Source organism: Polypterus senegalus, chromosome 5 (assembly GCF_016835505.1).
Source record: "Polypterus senegalus isolate Bchr_013 chromosome 5, ASM1683550v1, whole genome shotgun sequence".
NCBI lineage: Eukaryota > Metazoa > Chordata > Cladistia > Polypteriformes > Polypteridae > Polypterus > Polypterus senegalus.
Genome location: NC_053158.1, coordinates 112,292,770 through 112,311,433, shown reverse-complemented (window position 1 = coordinate 112,311,433; position 18,664 = coordinate 112,292,770). Strand labels below are relative to the sequence as shown.

The following is an 18,664-nucleotide window of genomic DNA, read 5'->3' as shown; positions in this document are numbered from 1 at the left end:
TACAGTGTACATGATGACAGGTTGAACTTTGATACACCTAAAAATCATTACATGAACTAGTCACATACAAATACAACATACAACACCAAAAACAGTCACCTTGAACTTGAAAAATATATTTAGGAATACCATATATTTTAATAACTTGAGCTCAGTAATATAAAATCACTATACTATTTAAATTGTTAAAATATAATTAAATAATAATCATTAATGATATGATAGTCAATAACTGTTCCTCATCTTGTTTTGTTAAAATGCACTTAACAGAAGAAAGCACTGTTTCAAACAATCAAATCAAAATCAAATAGATAAACTATTTTACTAGTAAGTTTATAAAAGTAAAATTTGGGATGAAAAAGGCTATTTCTGTTTGAGGAAAAAAATTTTTTAGTTCTCTCCATGAATTTTGGCACAGTCAATAGTGATTATATTAAATGTCCACAGTACGATTAGATTATGCCTTTCCATACTTTTTCTACTGTGTGCATCTCTTCACCCATTTAAAAGTTAAGGATTTGTAGGACAGTAGAGTTTTAATTTGAAATGGTCTTGTGTTAAAACATACACTATGTTATTTCCTAACTGTTTTATTTATTTGTTTTAATTTTTTTAAATATTTTTACACATTTAACATTTTTAATTTGAGATGTTTTTTTCTGGTGTTTTAATATTTCATTACAAAAAACATACAGTATCTTCTTTGCTTTACAACCCCAATTCCAAAAAAATTGGAACACTGTGTAAAATATGAATAAAAACAAAATGCAATGATTTGCAACTCTCATAAACCCATATTTTATTCACAACAGAACATAGAAAACATATATTATATGTTAAAAGTGAGACATTTTACTATTTCATGAAAAACATTAGCCCATTTTAAATTTGGTGGCAGGAACATGTCTCAAAAAAGTTGGGATGGGGAAAAGAAAAGGCTGGAAAAGTAAGTGATGCTGAATAGAAACCGCTCAACTAATTAGGTTAATTGGCAACAGGTCGTTAACATGATTGGGCATAAAAACAGCATCTTGGAGAGGCAGAGTCTCTCGGAAGTAAAGATAGGCAGAGGTTCACCAATCTGCAAAAAACTGTCTACAAATTGTGGAACAATTTCAGAATATTTCTCAATGTATAATTGAGAGGACATCATCTACAATACATAATATCAAACATAATATTATCCAAAGATTCTGAGAATCTGGATAAATTTCTTTGTGCAAGGGACAAAGCCGAAAATCAATATAGGATGTACTGTATGTGATCTTCGGGCCCTCAGGCGGTACTGCATTAAAAACATGATTCTGTCATGGAAATTACTGCATGGGCCCAAGAACACTTCCAGAAATTATTATCTGTAAACACAGTTCACAGTGCCATCCACAAATGCAAGTTAAAGCTGTGTCATGCAAAGAAGAAGTCATATGTGAACATGATCCAGAAACAATGCCATCATCTCTGGGCCAAAGCTCATTTAAATGGACTGAGGTAAATTAGAAAACTGTTCTGTGGACAGACGACTCGAAAATTGAAATTCTTTTTGGAAAACATTTACACCACATCCTCCAGACTAGAGAGGAGAGGGACCATCTGGCTTTTTATCAGCATTCAGTTCAAAATCCTGCATCTCCGAGTACCTATGGAATTGCCAGCTTGCACATCTGGAAAGACACTATCAATGCTGAAAGGTATATACTGTACGTGTTTTAGAGTAACATATGCTTCCATCTAGACAATGTGTTTTTCAGTGAAGGCCTTGCATATTTCAGCAAGACAATACTAAACCACATACTGAATCTATTACAACATGATGGCTTTGTAGTAGAAGAGTCTGGGTGTTGAATTGACTTGCCTGCAATCCAGGCCTTTCACCAGCTGAAAATATTTAGCGCTTCATGAAACGAAAAGTATGACAGACGACAAAGGCCAGTTGAGCAGCTAGAATCATATATCAGACAAGAATGGGACAACATTCCTCTCGCTAAAGTCCTGCAACTTTTCTCCACTGTTTCTAGATCATTACGGACTGTTGTTAAAAGAACAGAGAATGCTCCACAGTGGTAAACATGGCCCTGTCCCAACTTTTTTGAGATGTGTTGCTGCCATCAAATTCAAAATGACCTTATTCTTTTCTTAAAATGGCATATTTTCTCAGTTTAAACATTTGATATGTTTTCTATTTTGTGACTAAAATATGGGTTTATGAGATTTGCATATTATTGCATTGTTTTTATTTTCATTTTAGTGTCCCAATTTTTTTGTAATTGGGGTTGTATAATATTGTTAAGCATATCTAATTTAATACACTTCATTTATAATTAAAAATTCTTATAGGTAAGAGGATTGTGTATGATATGCCTGTATACAAATACCAGTAGAACTTTAGACAGTTTGCTGTTTAAAAGGCCTATACAGAAATTACATTTATCAATAACTTTCTAAAAACTTGACACGCCCAAGGGATTTAATTCACTCTTTTTAAGCAACCTTATGAAAGTTAATTGTTTATGGGCTCACAGATACCCTTACCATTCTCTAGTGGAACATTTTCCACAAACTAATTAGTCTTAGCAGACTTTCATGTTGAAATCTGTCTATGGATATAAAGCTTGGCCCAGTGGGGAGTCAGTGCTCTGTGCCCAGGCATGATGAAGTAAAACGAAGCACCAACACCTCGATAATAAGATAACTAAGTGAGCTTGATGGACTGACTGGATCACCTGTCCTTTGTTAAACTTCTTAAATTATGTTGAATAGAAAATCAAAACTGCATACCACTAATCTGCTTTTAACATTTTCCAAAAAAATGGGAAAAAAAAATCCCAGAAACTGTAAATTAAAGTTTGTCTTCATCATATTATTTATTTTGCTTTCTTTATTTTCTAATTTGCCATAAGAGTCTAGGAAACGGAGAAGATGAATACACTATACATATATGTCTGTAAATTTTGTAATTTCATAGTTTCACTCTGGATTATCAGACATTTAGTGCAATGTCCACTGTATGAAATCTTACATAATTATATTTTTCAGAAGCACATTCCATTTGGTAACTGTTTTATTTTATTATGTTGCCAGTTACAAAATTATCATGTTGAATTATTAGTATTTATGCAAATTATAGCAAGTACAATGACAAGAAGGGCAGCACGGTGGCGCAGTGGTAGCGCTGCTGCCTCTCAGTTAGGAGACCCAGGTTCGCTTCCCGGGTCCTCCCTGCGTGGAGTTTGCATGTTCTCACCGTGTCTGCCTGGGTTTCCTCCGGGCACTCCGGTTTCCTCCCACAGTCCAAAGACATGCATGTTAGGTGGATTGGCAATTCTAAATTGGCCCTAGTTTGTGTGTGTCCTGCGGTGGGTTGGCACCCTGCCCAGGATTGGTTCCGGCCTTGTGCCCTGTGTTGGCTGGAATTGGCTCCAGCAGACCTCCGTGACCCTGTGTTTGGATTCAGCGGGTTGGAAAATGGATGGATGGATGGATGGACAATGACAAGAAACTGATCTGAAAGCAATATTGCTAGTTAATAGTGGAAATTATATTGTTCTGCGCTGTAGCAGACCATTAGTAAAACATATTAATCTTATAAAACATTGGAAAAAATATCTGAATATGATTACATAGAATTAAGGTCAGTTGTTGACAGCTGTACCTAAAGTATCCTGTCTAAAACTTTGTATATTTTTGCTCTTATTAATGAGCTTTAATTACCTTTATAATTGCCTCTGATCATCACCACTACTGAAGACTTTCTCCATTTTCCTCAACAATTGTCCTGCTAAGTGCAAATCTTTAAGGAATTTAAGACACTCTGCTTTCTTTGCAGGTTTTTAAGTAAGTAATACAAAACTAATATGAAATGGGGCAATTTGTCACAGATTTAGGTCACTTTTAAATCCATGGTGAACTATTAACATTGCAGTAAATATAGTAGCATATTTATCAAAAATATTGCTTTATTACATTTGGTTTAAAAACAAAACAGTAAAGACATGTTAAATGTATGGCATTTGTAAAGCTCATTCACAAAAATCTACAGTAACACAATCCAAAAAAAAAGGCAAAATTCAAATAATTACAAAGTAATGCATTTAGTTAATTCCCAAACAGCACTAATGAGTACTATCATAAACTTTAGACCTCACCACAGTTAAAGGATAAAATCTATTTTAAATGAGTCCTTATGGTACTTAATATATAAACTCTTTACACTAAAATGAAACACTGCCCAACTAAAGTCTCAAAACAAAATAAATGGGGAAGCTAGTGTGTCCCAATTCTGTTTCTGTCTCTTTATTTCTTTTGTTAACCACTGATCTTTTAATCACTTATTATTAATCAGTACAGAAATCAACCCTTTAGTCTTTATTTAAACTCTTTATTCCATTGCTAGATTGCCAATGGTTATAAAGACTATGCTAACAGCATTGGACATAAGACAACAGCCAAGCATGGACAGTTTGCCAGGTTCACCAGAGAACAAATCTGTGAACATACATCAATATTTGCTCACTCAGGAAAATACAGAATATGCCTATCCTTGGGAAGTAGGTCAAAACAGGCTTAGGGAAAGACAATCTGGTGGTCTCTCTGTACCAGGATATTAAGTACCCAGACAAAAACAGACTAAACAGTGTCCAGGCTATGATCTGAACAAATAATTCTACATCAATGAAACTGTAAAACCGATCTATGCACAACCATACTATTCCTCGCTACCATATATTTTTGAAACTCCAAAACATTCAGTATTTGAAATCTCCATCTTATAACATATTAACCATTTTCCCCCAGCCACAAAGGTGTTTATGGATAGGCAGGCTTGCACTCAAAAGTACCTTTCCAATTCACTATGTACTATACTCTAAGACAATACTTCTTTTTCACCATCCCACAAGCATTTCTCATTTGCCAAATTCCACAGCCACTCAAAAGTACAACGATGCAAACGGACTCTGTGACTTACCACCTGTTCCCTGTGCAATCTGAAGGTTGCTTCTGTCTTTGGTAATCCCATTGGTTTTTGGGCTGGCTGTGGGTGCAATGGTAGCCACTGCTCTTGGAGGCCGTTTTCCCGGTACTTTCACTGTTGTCCTCAGTAAATCAATTTCTTTACCATGGACATTTTGCATGTAATCCTTCAAATAACAGTTAAAGAGTAAAGTTTACATTCAAATATTTTCAGAAGTAGACAAAGTACTATATGGATATAAACACACAGGAGTAGCACATTCATTTTGTAAATAATTACACATGTAAATAGCAGTAAGATCACAGATTTGCATCCTGGGTCCACAGTGTTATATAAATGTAAAGAATTATTATTATTAAACCTGTGTAAAATATTTAAAAATATATATTATGGATTTCATTTTTTGCCACACTGGCTATACATACCTTGGTCAATTATTTATACATTTTCCTTGCGTTTTCATTGATTTATTTAGTGACTCAGCTTTTGTTCAACAGTCCAAGGCATGACGCTGTACCAATTGTTAACTTTATATTGGTTTGGTGTGAAGGAACATACGAGTCCTGAGATAGCCTGCTTGTTCTTGCCTTGTGTCTACTGCTTTTAAAAATAATCTGCACTATACCTGCAGGTGCCTGAATTGATGATGTCAAGATTGTTGAGTTAAAGATATACCAATTTATTTACTATATTTATCTGTTTGCTTGCTTCTTTATTTATTTGTTTGCATTTAAATTGTTTAAAAAAAAGAAAAGATTTATAGCATCTTAGAAAGACTGTTCAAAAAATAAAAACATATAACCTTACACAGATGACAATAAGAAACACATAAAAATAACAGTTGAGAAATTTTACATAGTGGTCTTTATCATTTTCTCATTCAAATAATATATTTCTAGAAATTTGGAATTTGTTTTTATGTCCTCTTCTTTGAAACTAGCTGTTCCTTGGGTGTCTTCTACTGTGCCTCTGTGTTGTCCTTCAGGAGAAAATTAAAGCCAAAGACTGCCATGCAAAAATGTATGTGTTCATTGTAAACTCTCCACAACCTGCATTCATTTACAATAATGTCTATTGGTTTGTGGTTTCTGCTTTGAGAAAATAAAATAAGTGTATACATTTTCAGCATGACCATTTTTTAAAACACTGCTAAAATTTTTAAAGTGCATACTCAATTACACCACCCAAAACCAAATGAGAACACATGATGAATTTACTAGCTGCAACATAAAGTCTTTTACCCTGTATTATAGGAAAGGAAACTGTAGGTCTTGAACACTTGCTTTTGAAATGATCAACAAATCTACATGTGCCAATATATGTGACTGTATAATATATACTTGAAAAGGAAGATACATGGCCCAGAAAATGAAAATGAGAAGCAATAAAATCCAGTGATGTTATTGCAATTCATCATAATCTCTACTGAGCAAAACTGCATAAGTGTAGCATAATGCAAAAAAGTAACGTGGAAAAGGTGTCTGTTGCTTCGTAGCTGCATGAAAGTAGTTGGATGGCACAGCTAGTTTAATCCCTATCATTGTCTTGCTCAGGGCCCCAAGATGAAGTCCCTTATTGGATCTGTACTAAAATTGTAGTAACATGTAAGCAAATGTTGTCTGATTTTTATGACACTTTGCATAAAAACATTGACCCTAACCTAGTGCATGTTAATGATACAAAACATACTTTGGAATTGCTAGTATAAAGTTTCTCAGCAGAACAGGTAATGAGAAGTCAAGCAAAATTACACCATTTATTGGCTAACTAAAAAGATTACAATATGCAAGCTTTCGAGGCAACTCAGGCACCTTCTTCAGGCAAGATGTAAGCAGAACAAAATAAAAAAAAAAAAAAAAAAAAACTTTCACCTGCATTCTCTGATTTAAAAAAAAAAAATCTTCACAAATAAAAGAAGCCATTTCAGTTACTTTATGCTGATTGGGGCTAGTAGGATAAAAAAAAGTCATTTCAATGCCTTGAATAAGTAAATAAATAATGAAAAAAAAAATAAATTCCTGCAATCAGCAGAAACAGAAAGATCGCCCATCGAATCAGGCGCCAACTCTACTCATTTTATTACACACCATAAAGCCCTAATTTCTTCACAAGCCTCCTTGCTAATTACCCAGTGAGCGCTCTCATTTTATTTTATTACTGGAATTAACAGCGAGTTCAAAGCGTGGAAAGCTATTAAGATGTGTGATTAAGCCACATTCAATTAGTTTCTACAAACAATTTAATTGATGTTGCAGATAGAATTAACAGAAGGTGATTGTGTGCATGGCTCTGCTGGCTGGGAAATTGAAGAGAATCTCTCTCTCTCTCTCCCCACACCCCCAATCCCCCCACCCATATGAGTAGTAGGAATGAAAACTGACTGACACAGACTGGAAAAAGCAAGGCTGAAATACCGGAGAATCAAACAGCAGCCGTCACATTGACACTGTTTAACAGGACCAGCAGACCGTTGCATACACGGCATGTCATTTTCTACACATGTACTTGTCATTTGTGCACTCTTCTCTCTGTGTTCTAGTGAATACACCCGCATTAACCATCAGTAGGACGTGTTAGTTAAATACTGACTTTTGTTCTTGTAAACTGCTTCTTATATCTGTGGTGTTTCCATATCAGCTTTTATATAAAGCTAAATTTTAAATTGCATGCCTCAAAACTTTAAATTTACAGAAGTATCAAGAACCATTGTGTTACTAGAATATAGAATTTTGTAAATATAGTGTTCACATTAAAGGCAAAACAGAGTGATGCAATATTAGGTGTTATTTGTAATGGATCTGCAGTATTACACATACTGCAGTCACAATTGCAACAAAGGGTGCAAATACTATAGATTCAAATGTACTTTTAATAGTCACACTACTTTTGTGATTATGTTAAACAGTTGTAACAGATTCACTTTATTTTTTTATAGTACAGTACCCAGTTAGGATTTCAGGGAATTTAACTCTGTTATAATTAAAATAAAACAAAGCACTATAATTATATATATATATATATATATATATATATACATACAGTACATATAAATACATATAGTACTTGCATACTTTTACAGAAACATCAAAAGCATTCTCCCTTATGTCCCCCTCTCAAAACCCAAGCTCCTCATCTTTCTGCCAATGAGTTTTTACCCTAAATCTCCATCACCTCTAGCCTCACTGGCAAAAAGTGGCTTGGAATTATTCCCCTTATGAGATGCAACTCATTTTGACTGTAGTGACACCAGGCTAGAAATTGCCCTAGTAGTCCCTGCTACTCCATAACCCCAAGCCCTCAGTATCCTTAAAAGAGCCATACAACACTTCCCTTGTTGTCTGTCATTAATTACACTAAACAACTATGTGCTGCCACCTAATGGGTAACAGAAAAACTAAGTCTCCACAGTTATTTTTACCCCGGTGTTTTCTTGGCTATGAAACAGGTAATGTTACCTATTGGCTAAGTTTTTATCGAGCCTTCTGTCAAACTTACTTAGTCAGATTACCTCTCCAGTGCCCTTATGTAAACTGCTTCAGGTCACAAATACAGGGCTTACCAATCCATCTGCTCACCAGTAAAATTATCTCTTTTCTCTACATATGATTTCACGGCATTTTGTTATTATCTTTTTTTTTTTTTGCTGGAGAGCAATTAAAATCGTTTTTCTCTGTCAGACTACAGATAGAAAACTGCAAAATGTATGAATTCATCATTGTTCATATTGTGTTTTTTTTTTTCAAAACAGATGGGTGAAGACTCTCATTTTCATCCAAATATGTAAGTTGTTTAAGGTTATTTTTTGTTTCAGTCAAAAAGAATTACAAATAGAAACGTTTTTTTTTTTATCCAATTTACTCAGTGATGTTATGATTTCCTTATAATGAAGGCTTAATTTCCTCCTTTCCTTTGTACTGTAGTAACTTCCTTGGAGGCTTTATAAATTATGAGTTAATTTGTAGTTTCTTCTTTTCACTTTTAACAATAATTTCTATGCAGCTAGCTGACAAGTAACCTGTGTGGGAAGATGTAGCAGAGTTCAAAAGCTTTATGGAACGATGCTGTACTGTATATGCACAGCTAAGCTTCAAAAGTGAGTTGTACTTTACAGATGGAAAAGAAAGTGATTAATAAATCACATACAGTATTCACCTATTTTTTTTCCACAAAGTTGAGCTGAATGTGTGGGTATGTTGATTAAATTCATGAGGTACCTCAAATTAAGATTTTTACCCAGACCAAAGACATTTTAGACTTCAGGATGAAACATTATTTATGAGTCTGTAAAATAAACATAAATAAACTACGAATTTTAATCAACAAAAGGTGAAGACCATTTACCAGCAAAATGTTTATATAACTGCATTTTAAATACATAAACACAGAACAAAAAAAAACACTGTACAACCATATTAAGGGTCTGTTGTACTGACTTGCTTTCCTCTCTTTCAGGCCACAACTCTTCGGAGTAGCAGCGAGCGGAAGCACAGAGCAGCGGCGTCTCCCACAAGCACGTTGCCCTTCGCAAACACCCAAGTAAGTTCAACTGTAGATAAGCCGGCAGCTAACCAGGAGAAATAACTGGCAGTGAGAAATCAGTCAATCGCTCAGGGGGTGGAGGGAACTTAAAGCCGACGGTCTCCTAGTGATTCAGCTGAACGCGGAAAGCGCCGAAACACTGAAGTTACTACAAAAATGGAGTAGATGATATCAACACTAAACGTAAATTCTATCTGCTCTCTGACCATTGAGGGCACGTTTATATGTTGTGTGTCCTGCAGCATGTACAGTTCAGGTTTTCCGGCCGACAGTGTAGACAGCTTCACCTGCCAAAAGTGTTTCGTTAATTTAGAGTTGGTCGGGAAAATTCACGAATTGGAGGACCGCGTTAGGAACCTGATAGCAATTAGGCAAACTGAAAATTGGATTCATTTGGTTTGTTAAAGACAATTCGGCTTCTTCTGATTCGGATTCAGTCTCTCCAGGTCCCACTGTAGTCAGTGCGACGCTCACCTGTGGAAACTGAGAATACGAAAGTGCTCATAATTGGCAATTCCATAGTGCAGAATGTTAGAATTCCAAACTATGTTAAACTGGCAGTTAATGTTAAATGCCTCGCAGGGGCCAAGATTTCTGACCTAGAGGCTGCATTGGACTGTCTTTGACGATTAAGTATTTACCTTATTGCTGCATGTCAGCACTAATGATATTTATTTACAGCAATCTCAGGTATTAAAGAGGAACTTCATCTCTGTATGCTCCAAAGCGAAAAGAAAATGTCGGAATCTAGTTGTATCTGGCCCCTTACAGAGTATACACAGGGGATGTGATTTATAACAGATTATATTCCCTTCACAGCTGGCTAGAAACCTGGTGTACAAATAAAAGCTTAGCGTTTGTGAACAATTGGGATGATTTTTGGGAAAGGCCTGTGTTTTTCAAAAGAGATGGTCTTCATCCTAAATGAATGGGATCTTATGTATTATCCCAAAATATGGCAGCAAAACTGCCTGGTTGACTGATTAGAGCACCATCCAGGCTGCAGTCATGTAATCTTAAATCACAGACTGTTGTTTATCCCACCTGTTACTATCCTGAAGCTGTTACCCGTAATCCCTGTTGTGGGGCATCCAGTAAATATAGTCTTGATGCAAACTTTAAATTACCTGATAACCAAGAAATGAGGTGTATAATTAGACCAAGGGTTAAAACCACACCCGCCACCAGGGGCATCTGTAATACAAATTTGCTTCAAATTAAAACAAAAAATATATCACCAGTTTAGAAATAAGCATGCAGTTTTAAATGCTGCTTATTGAACATTCACTCTCTTGGCAGTAAAGCTGTTTTAGTAAATGATATTATATTAAGTACAAAATCTGACCTGTGTCTTCTCACTGAAACCTGGCTTAGTAAATTAGAACAATTAGAACAATCTAGACGAGAACAGGCCATTCAGCCCAACAAAGCTCGCCAGTCCTATCCACTTGCTTCCTCCAAGAAAACATCAAGTCGAGTTTTGAAAGTCCCTAACGTCTTACTGTCTACCACACTACTTGGTAACTTATTCCAAGTGTCTATCGTTCTTTGTGTAAAGAAAAACTTCCTAATGTTTGTGCGAAATTTACCCTTAACAAGTTTCCAACTGTGTCCCCGTGTTCTTGATGAGCTCATTTTAAAATACAAGTCTCGATCCACTGTACTAATTCCCTTCATAATTTTAAACACTTCAATCATGTCACCTCTTAATCTTCTTTTGCTTAAACTGTAAAGGCCCAGCTCTTTTAATCTTTCCTCATAATTCAACCCCTGTAGACCTGGAATCAGCCTAGTCGCTCTTCTCTGGACCTTTTCTAGTGCTGCTATGTCCTTTTTGTAGCCTGGAGACCAAAACTGCACACAGTACTCAAGATGAGGCCTCACCAGTGCATTATAAAGGTTGAGCATAACCTCCTTGGACTTGTACTCCACAGATCGTGCTATATAACCTAACATTCTGTTAGCCTTCTTAATGGCTTCTGAACACTGTTTGGAAGTTGATAGCTTGGAGTCCACTATGACTCCTAAATCCTTCCCATAAGGTGTACTCTCGATTTTTCGACCGCCCATTGTGTATTCAAACCTAATATTTTTACTTCCTATGTGTAATACTTTACATTTACTGACATTAAATTTCATCTGCCACAGATCTGCCCAAGCCTGTATGCTATCCAAGTCCTTCTGTAATGATATAACAGATTCCAAATTATCTGCTAATCCACCTATCTTGGTATCATCTGCAAACTTAACCAGCTTGTTACTTATATTCCTATCTAAATCATTTATATATATTAAAAATAGCAGCGGCCCTAGCACTGACCCCTGTGGAACACCACTCTTAACATCAGCCAGTTCTGATGAGGTTCCTCGCACCATCACCCTCTGCTTCCTGTGTCTGAGCCAATTCTGCACCCATCTAAAAACATCACCCTGAATTCCCACTTCTTTTAACTTGATGCCCAACCTCTCATGTGGCACCTTATCAAATGCTTTCTGAAAGTCCAGATAAATAATATCATAAGCTCCACTTTGATCGTATCCTTTTGTTGCCTCCTCATAGAATTCCAACATGTTAGTAAAACACGACCTCCCCCTTCTGAACCCATGCTGACTGTTCAGAATAACTCCTGTCCTTGTCATGTGTTGCTCAATCTTATCCTTAATAATTCCTTCCATTAATTTTCCTGTGATGCTTGTTAAGCTTACTGGCCTATAGTTGCTTGGATCTGCCCTGTCACCCTTTTTATATAAATGTGACAATGCATGCATCACCAGATGGATACTCATTTTTTCATAAGTCTAGAGATTCTGGTCGAGGAGGAGGCCTTGGAATAATTCATTGTAACAAAATGTAAATTATGTCTAAAAATTTAGGCGACTATCCATCCTTTGAGGCATTTGTTTTAAATGTTAAAACAGATTCCAACATAATTATAGTGCTAGTCTACAGACCACCAGGGCCATATTCATTGTTCATGACTGAATTTAGCAACCTTTTATCTGATTTGGCTATAAATTATGATCACGTAGTACTGATGGGGGATTTTAATGTACACACAGATGTGGAAACTGACACTTTTAGCAAATGTTTTACTTATTTGTTAAATTCAGTAGGATTTTGTCAGAATGTCAAAGGTCCAACTCATAATCATAACCACAAATTAGATTTAATTATAACTTACAACGTTTAAATTCAAAAATTAAATATTAATCCATTAAATGGAATTATTTCTGATTACTACTTAATTACATTTGATTTAGTCCTGCCCTTGTCAACGCACTCACAGATTAAAACAAAGACAGTGCAACATCCAGATTGTAATTCTGTTTCAAAATTTATAGATACTTTGAGTAAGTCGAATGTAAACGTGGAAAACAATTTAGATCAGCTAACATCACATTATAATGTGACCTTCAGAGATGCTCTGGACACAGTAGCTCCCTTAAAACAAATGTGATCAAAGCACATAGAAACTCTCCCTGGTTTAATGAAAATACTCAAGCTCTTAAATTAGAGTGTCGAAAACTGGAGCGCAGATGGAGAACAACAAAACTACACGTCTTTCAAATTGCATGGACAGAGTGTTAAAAAATATAAAAAAGCTCTCTTTAAAGCTCGCTCAGAATACTATTCTAAAATAACAGATAGCAATAATAAAAATCCTTGTGTACTGTTTAGAACAGTGGCTAAATTAACAAATGGAAATTCATATCTACAGTGCAAAATACCAACAGATATTAGCAGTACAGACTTTATGAACTTCTTCAATGAGAAAATGAAAAATATAAGATCCCAGATCTCAGCATCACAGTACAAACCAAATAATAGCTTAGCAGACCCTGCCTCACATTGCATTTGGCACTTGGTAATTTTAATTCTGTAACTTTAATTTCAAAAATGGATGTTTCTGCAGCACCTACTGTATTCTAAACATTATCAATAGTTCATTATTGCATGGCACAGTACATAATGCACTAAAAGTGTCATTCGTTAAACCATTACATATAAAAGTCAGACCTACACCCACATATACTAAATAATTGCAGGCCTATTTCAAATTTATTCTTTCTCTCTAAAGTACCAGAAAAAGCAGTCGCCAACCAGCTTCAGTCATACTTTACGCATTACAATTTATTTGAGAAATTCCAGTCTGATTTCCGCACTGGTCGTAGTACAGAAACGGCACTAATGCGGGTTGTAAACGACATTCTGATATCATCTGATGAAGGAAACTCCACTGTAATTATGTTGTGAGACTTAAGTGCAGCATTTGACACCATTGACCATTCTATTTTAGTGCACAGGCTAGAAAATGATGTTGGGCTTACAGGCACTGTGCTCGCTTGGTTTAGTTCTTATTTATCAAATCGATTCCAATATGTACAGAAACGTGCTGACAGTACTCCATCATTATACACAGAAGTGAGATATGGTGTCCCTCAGGGCTCAGTACTGGGACCTTTACTATTCTCAATATACATGCTTCCACTGGGTCCTATCATTAGGAGATATCATGTTAATTTTCACTCGTATGCAGATGACACCCAGTTATACCTTTCATTTAGATCAAATGAAGTTTCTCTAATGTTGTCTTTAATTAGTTGTGTTAGTGAATTAAAGGAGTGGATGGATGAGAACTACTTGTCTTTAAACACTGATAAAACAGAGATGTTAATTGTTGGAGGGAATGACACTGATCACAATAATATTCTGTCATCATTTAACTCAGTTGGAATCACCATTAATTTTACTGAATCAGCCCGCAATCTAGGAGTTATCTTTGATTCTAGCATGTCATTTAAAGCACACAAAGTAGTCCAAATCATGTTTCTTCCATCTTAAAAATGTTGAGAAATTAAGGCACTTTCTAAATAAACAGGATTCTGAGAAATTAATTCATGCATTTATTTCTAGTAGGACTGACTACTGCAATGCGGTGTTCACTGGATGTACAAACTGTTCTTTATACAGCCTCCAGCTGATCCAAAATGCTGCTGCAAGAATTATTACAAGAACAAGAAAATACGAACACATAACTCCAGTTCTTATATTCTTACACTGGCTCCTGGTTAAGTTTATAGAGGATTTCAAAATCCTCCTTTTAACATATAAAGCATTAAATAGCCAAGGTCCGGCTTACTTGTCTGAACTTATCATGACTTACAAACCAGAGCGCACATTAAGATCTCAAGATGCCGGTCTGCTTATGATTCCAAGGATTAATAAAATAACAATGGGAGGTCGAGCTTTTAGTTACAGGGCCCTAAAACTGTGGAATGGTCTGCCTGCTACTATAAGAGGTGCCCCTTCGGTCTCACTATTTCAGTTTAGCATATCCTGACTACAGCTGCTGATTAACTGTTGTGGTCCATGGCCGGCTTTGTATCCTGGCCAATACCCCCAGGCCGCCAGAGGGAGCCCTCCCAGCGGCATGGAAGGTCTCATAGACATTGTAGTTTTTATGAACAGCCCTGCTGGATACCGTGGGGGCCACCAGGAGCCACTCTAGGGAGGCTTGGGGAGTCTTATTTGACCTATAACCCGGAAGTTCATCAGAGGAAGAGCGACGGACTTCCGGGGTGAAGAAAAGAACTTTTTACCTGACCCGGAAGTGATACAGGATCACATGGACTGAGGATTGGGAACACTTCCGGGTCAGGGAATATAAAAGGACTGTGGGAGCTCCCAGACGGCGAGCTGAGCTGGGTGGTAGGAGGGCAACGCGTCTGGGAGTGGAGGATTGTGATTTATTGGATTTGTTATTGTGATTGGTTATTTATGAGTAGTGTGGAGTGGAGGGTGCTTAGTGCACATTATTATAATACAAATAATTATTGTAGCACTTTTACCTGGTGTTTGGCGTGGTACCTGAATGTTCAAGGGACCGATAGCGCCCCCTACTGCTACACTGTACAGACTGTATCTCTGTTGTTAGTCATTATCACTAAAACATAAGTAACATGACAGTTATAATTTGATACTAACCCTCACCTATTCGGTTTCTCTTCTCAATACTCAAATGTGGCACTTGGTGCCACGGCCCACCTGCCAAGTTGTTTTGCCTGCCTAAGGTAAAGTCATCCCTGATGGAAGATCACAGGAATCGTAGGAAAGAGGGGTCCTTTCATCGGATTAGCACTATTTCAACTGTGGAATGGCCAAATGGGGGAGGCAGCTTAATGAATGAGGTCTCCAGGACTCTAAACAAATCCAAATCATATTATGTGATATCATCTACTGTTAAATTCTGCTCCGTACTTCTAAAATTTTTATTTTTATACTGTATTGAGGATTTGTTCTGTTCTGTGTATTGTACTGTATTGACCCCCTTCTTTTTGACACCCACTGCACGCCCAACCTACCTGGAAAGGGGTCTCTCTTTAAACTGCCTTTCCCAAGGTTTCTTCCATTTTTTTTCCCCACAAGGGTTTTTTTGGGTTTTTTTTTCTTGTCTTTTTAGAGAGTCAAGGCTGGGGGGCTGTCAAGAGGCAGGGCCTGTTAAAGCACATTGTGGCACTTCTTGTGTGATTTTGGGCTATGCAAAAAAAAAAATTGTATTCTATTATATATTTTGTTTCATTCTTCCAAAAAGAATTAATGTGCTCATTTAGAAAACTTCATGCTAAAAAAGAAAGAATAACTTTGCCTAGACCAACAAATTCAGTAACAGTACATACTCTGGAATCACGCGCACAGTGACAAATCAAGCAAAACCAGGCAATTAATTAATTTAGAGACTTTTGCTTAGCTGTGACTTTAAAATTATGATTTTTTTTTTTTTTTAGATCAGTGGTTAATAAACTTAGTCCTGAGGATCCCAACCGGTTTCAGAATCATGGAGTCATTTTACTTCTAATTGATTTCATTTAATTAGCTGCCCTCTCTTCTCTTCACTTATTCTACATGTAGAAAATCACAGCAGTGTGAATTTACATACTATATGTAAGATATTTAAAATATTTTTTATTTTTTCTATAGGTTTAAAAGCTTAACTCTCATTTGTTAGTTTCCTATTATTTGCCTTTTTTCTGTTTTTGCTCTCTTAATTGTATCATAATATTGACATCTCACAAACACACACAGCAGACACCTGGGAAAATGACATGAAATACTGAAAGACTGCATCTACTATAGCAACCAAATTTTGTGGTGAATATAAGTAACAATACTGCCCACATAACAGTACATACTGTATCAAGGCAAATCTGCTTCCAACAGAAGTGTGATCAGGTCTAAAAACAAAAAAAAGCAATTTTTTTTACACTAAATGAAGGAAAGTAAATTTAAGACAAATTAACTTGAGGCATCTCATACTGATCATGACACAAGATAACTGAATATTATAGAGAAACGCGTTACATAATGCTTTAATGAAACATACCAGAAAGGACAAGGAAGGCATCAGTCCTATTATTTTACAAGACAGCATCAGTATATACATCCTACACCATACTCAAGATTCGACTTTCACACAAAATAAATCTCAGAAAGGGATAGTACAACTATATTGTTTATATATGTGAGTCATTGATGATACAGGCAATGAGAGGGACATTAAACTCACCAAAGGGCCATTTGAGTCTATTACTCTTTTATATCAGTTATCGGACCACTTTGACACTACAAAGACTCTATAGCAAAACAATCACCAAAAGGTACACATTCTACTATACAGGTCTTAAAACTACTTATGCTTTATACCAGGTGTGGAGTATTGTCTTATTTACGGGCATGGATTACATCCTGTGTCTTTCTCTTCTTGTTTATACAATTACTTGGGGTGGCTGAACGCACGCTAAGGAGATGCCGTCAGATCATCTGCTGTCTTTCTGCTGCTGCTGGCAAGCTGAATTTTCTGCTTGTCATGCTTTGCGTTGATCACTTCAAAGCCTGTACAGAAGCTGTCCTTTGGCCATTTCACGTCTCTGCCGCTCGCATTATGAAAGGGGGGGCTGGCTGAACGCACGGTAAGGATAAGCGTTTGGATCATCTGCTGGCTTTCTGCTGCTGGCAAGCTGCGTGTTCTGCTTGTTGCTTGTTGTTGTTTTAAGAGCCGGGAGCACATGATGTCTGTCTGCCAAAAGCATTCCAACAACTGCTTGGTTAGATGTCCGTGAACTTGTTTTAAATGTTGTCTCATGGGACGTTAAAGTGTCTCTTGCAGGACATCAAATTGTCTTCCAAGAAGATCACGTCTCGTCTCCCTAGTCTCCCTCCCAGGATTTATGTATTAATAATAGATGTGCATATACAATATATGTGTACTAAGATATTAATTTTAATCCTTGCAATGATATGCATGGATTTGTGTTGCAAACTTCATCATAGCTGATGACGAGGATATTAAACAAATCAACTTTCTCATGTATTACTATCAAAATAATTAAACCTTCACTTTGTTACATGGTCTAACTTGATTTTGGATATAAACCACATTAGGTTTTTCAGGATAGTAATCACTGATGCAGAGTAAATATACCCTGAATAAAGATATGGCTAGGAGAGGAGTACAAATACACTGAACATTTAAATTCAGTCATCTATCATATGTGTATGTACAGTAAATATGGGAAATAATATATTTAAAAGCTAAATAAATTAAAGTGCCAAACCCTACATCTATCAGTATACATGAACAAGAAAACAAGTGAATTTGTGTAAGCAAACGTGGAATTAAAAGGCTCTGAAAGGAGGCATTTCATTTTTAACTTTCATCAGTGAATTGCAGTAAAAAACATTTGTCAAAATTCATGCTTAATCAACTAAAACTGTAATAATGAAGGAAGTAAATAGAACCTTTTCCACATGACTTGCTAAGACGTGGAAAAGTTATGCCATTAAGAGGAAACTAATGAGAAGTATGAAGGTAATACAAGAAAAAATAAATTCTGAACATCCCACTATGAAATTGATTATTTCAACTGTACACAATTACTGACAGCATGAGCAAAGGGCTGGTACAGTAACTCTACTTATTAGACTCACCGACTACAGGGATTTGAAGCACTCATTCAGTATGTCCCACTACGGAGACAAACATTTTGTAAATAAGCCATTGTGTGATCATGGTTGGTTTATTTGGTATTATACTTTTTACAGAGCACTACTGTTTGTACTTGCTTTGAATGATGGTATATATGCTAAAGACTAATTGG

At 36.1% G+C, this 18,664-nt stretch overlaps 1 protein-coding gene across 1 annotated transcript in view; it reads right to left on the bottom strand.

Annotated features, from left to right (window-relative positions):
* agap3 (ArfGAP with GTPase domain, ankyrin repeat and PH domain 3) overlaps positions 1-18,664 on the bottom strand; it is an 843,333-nt gene that overhangs the window by 204,705 nt on the left and 619,964 nt on the right. Inside the window, exon 11 of the mRNA XM_039753235.1 lies at positions 4,964-5,135. Coding sequence (XP_039609169.1) covers positions 4,964-5,135 — 172 coding nt within the window. The remainder of the gene's footprint in view (positions 1-4,963; positions 5,136-18,664) is intronic.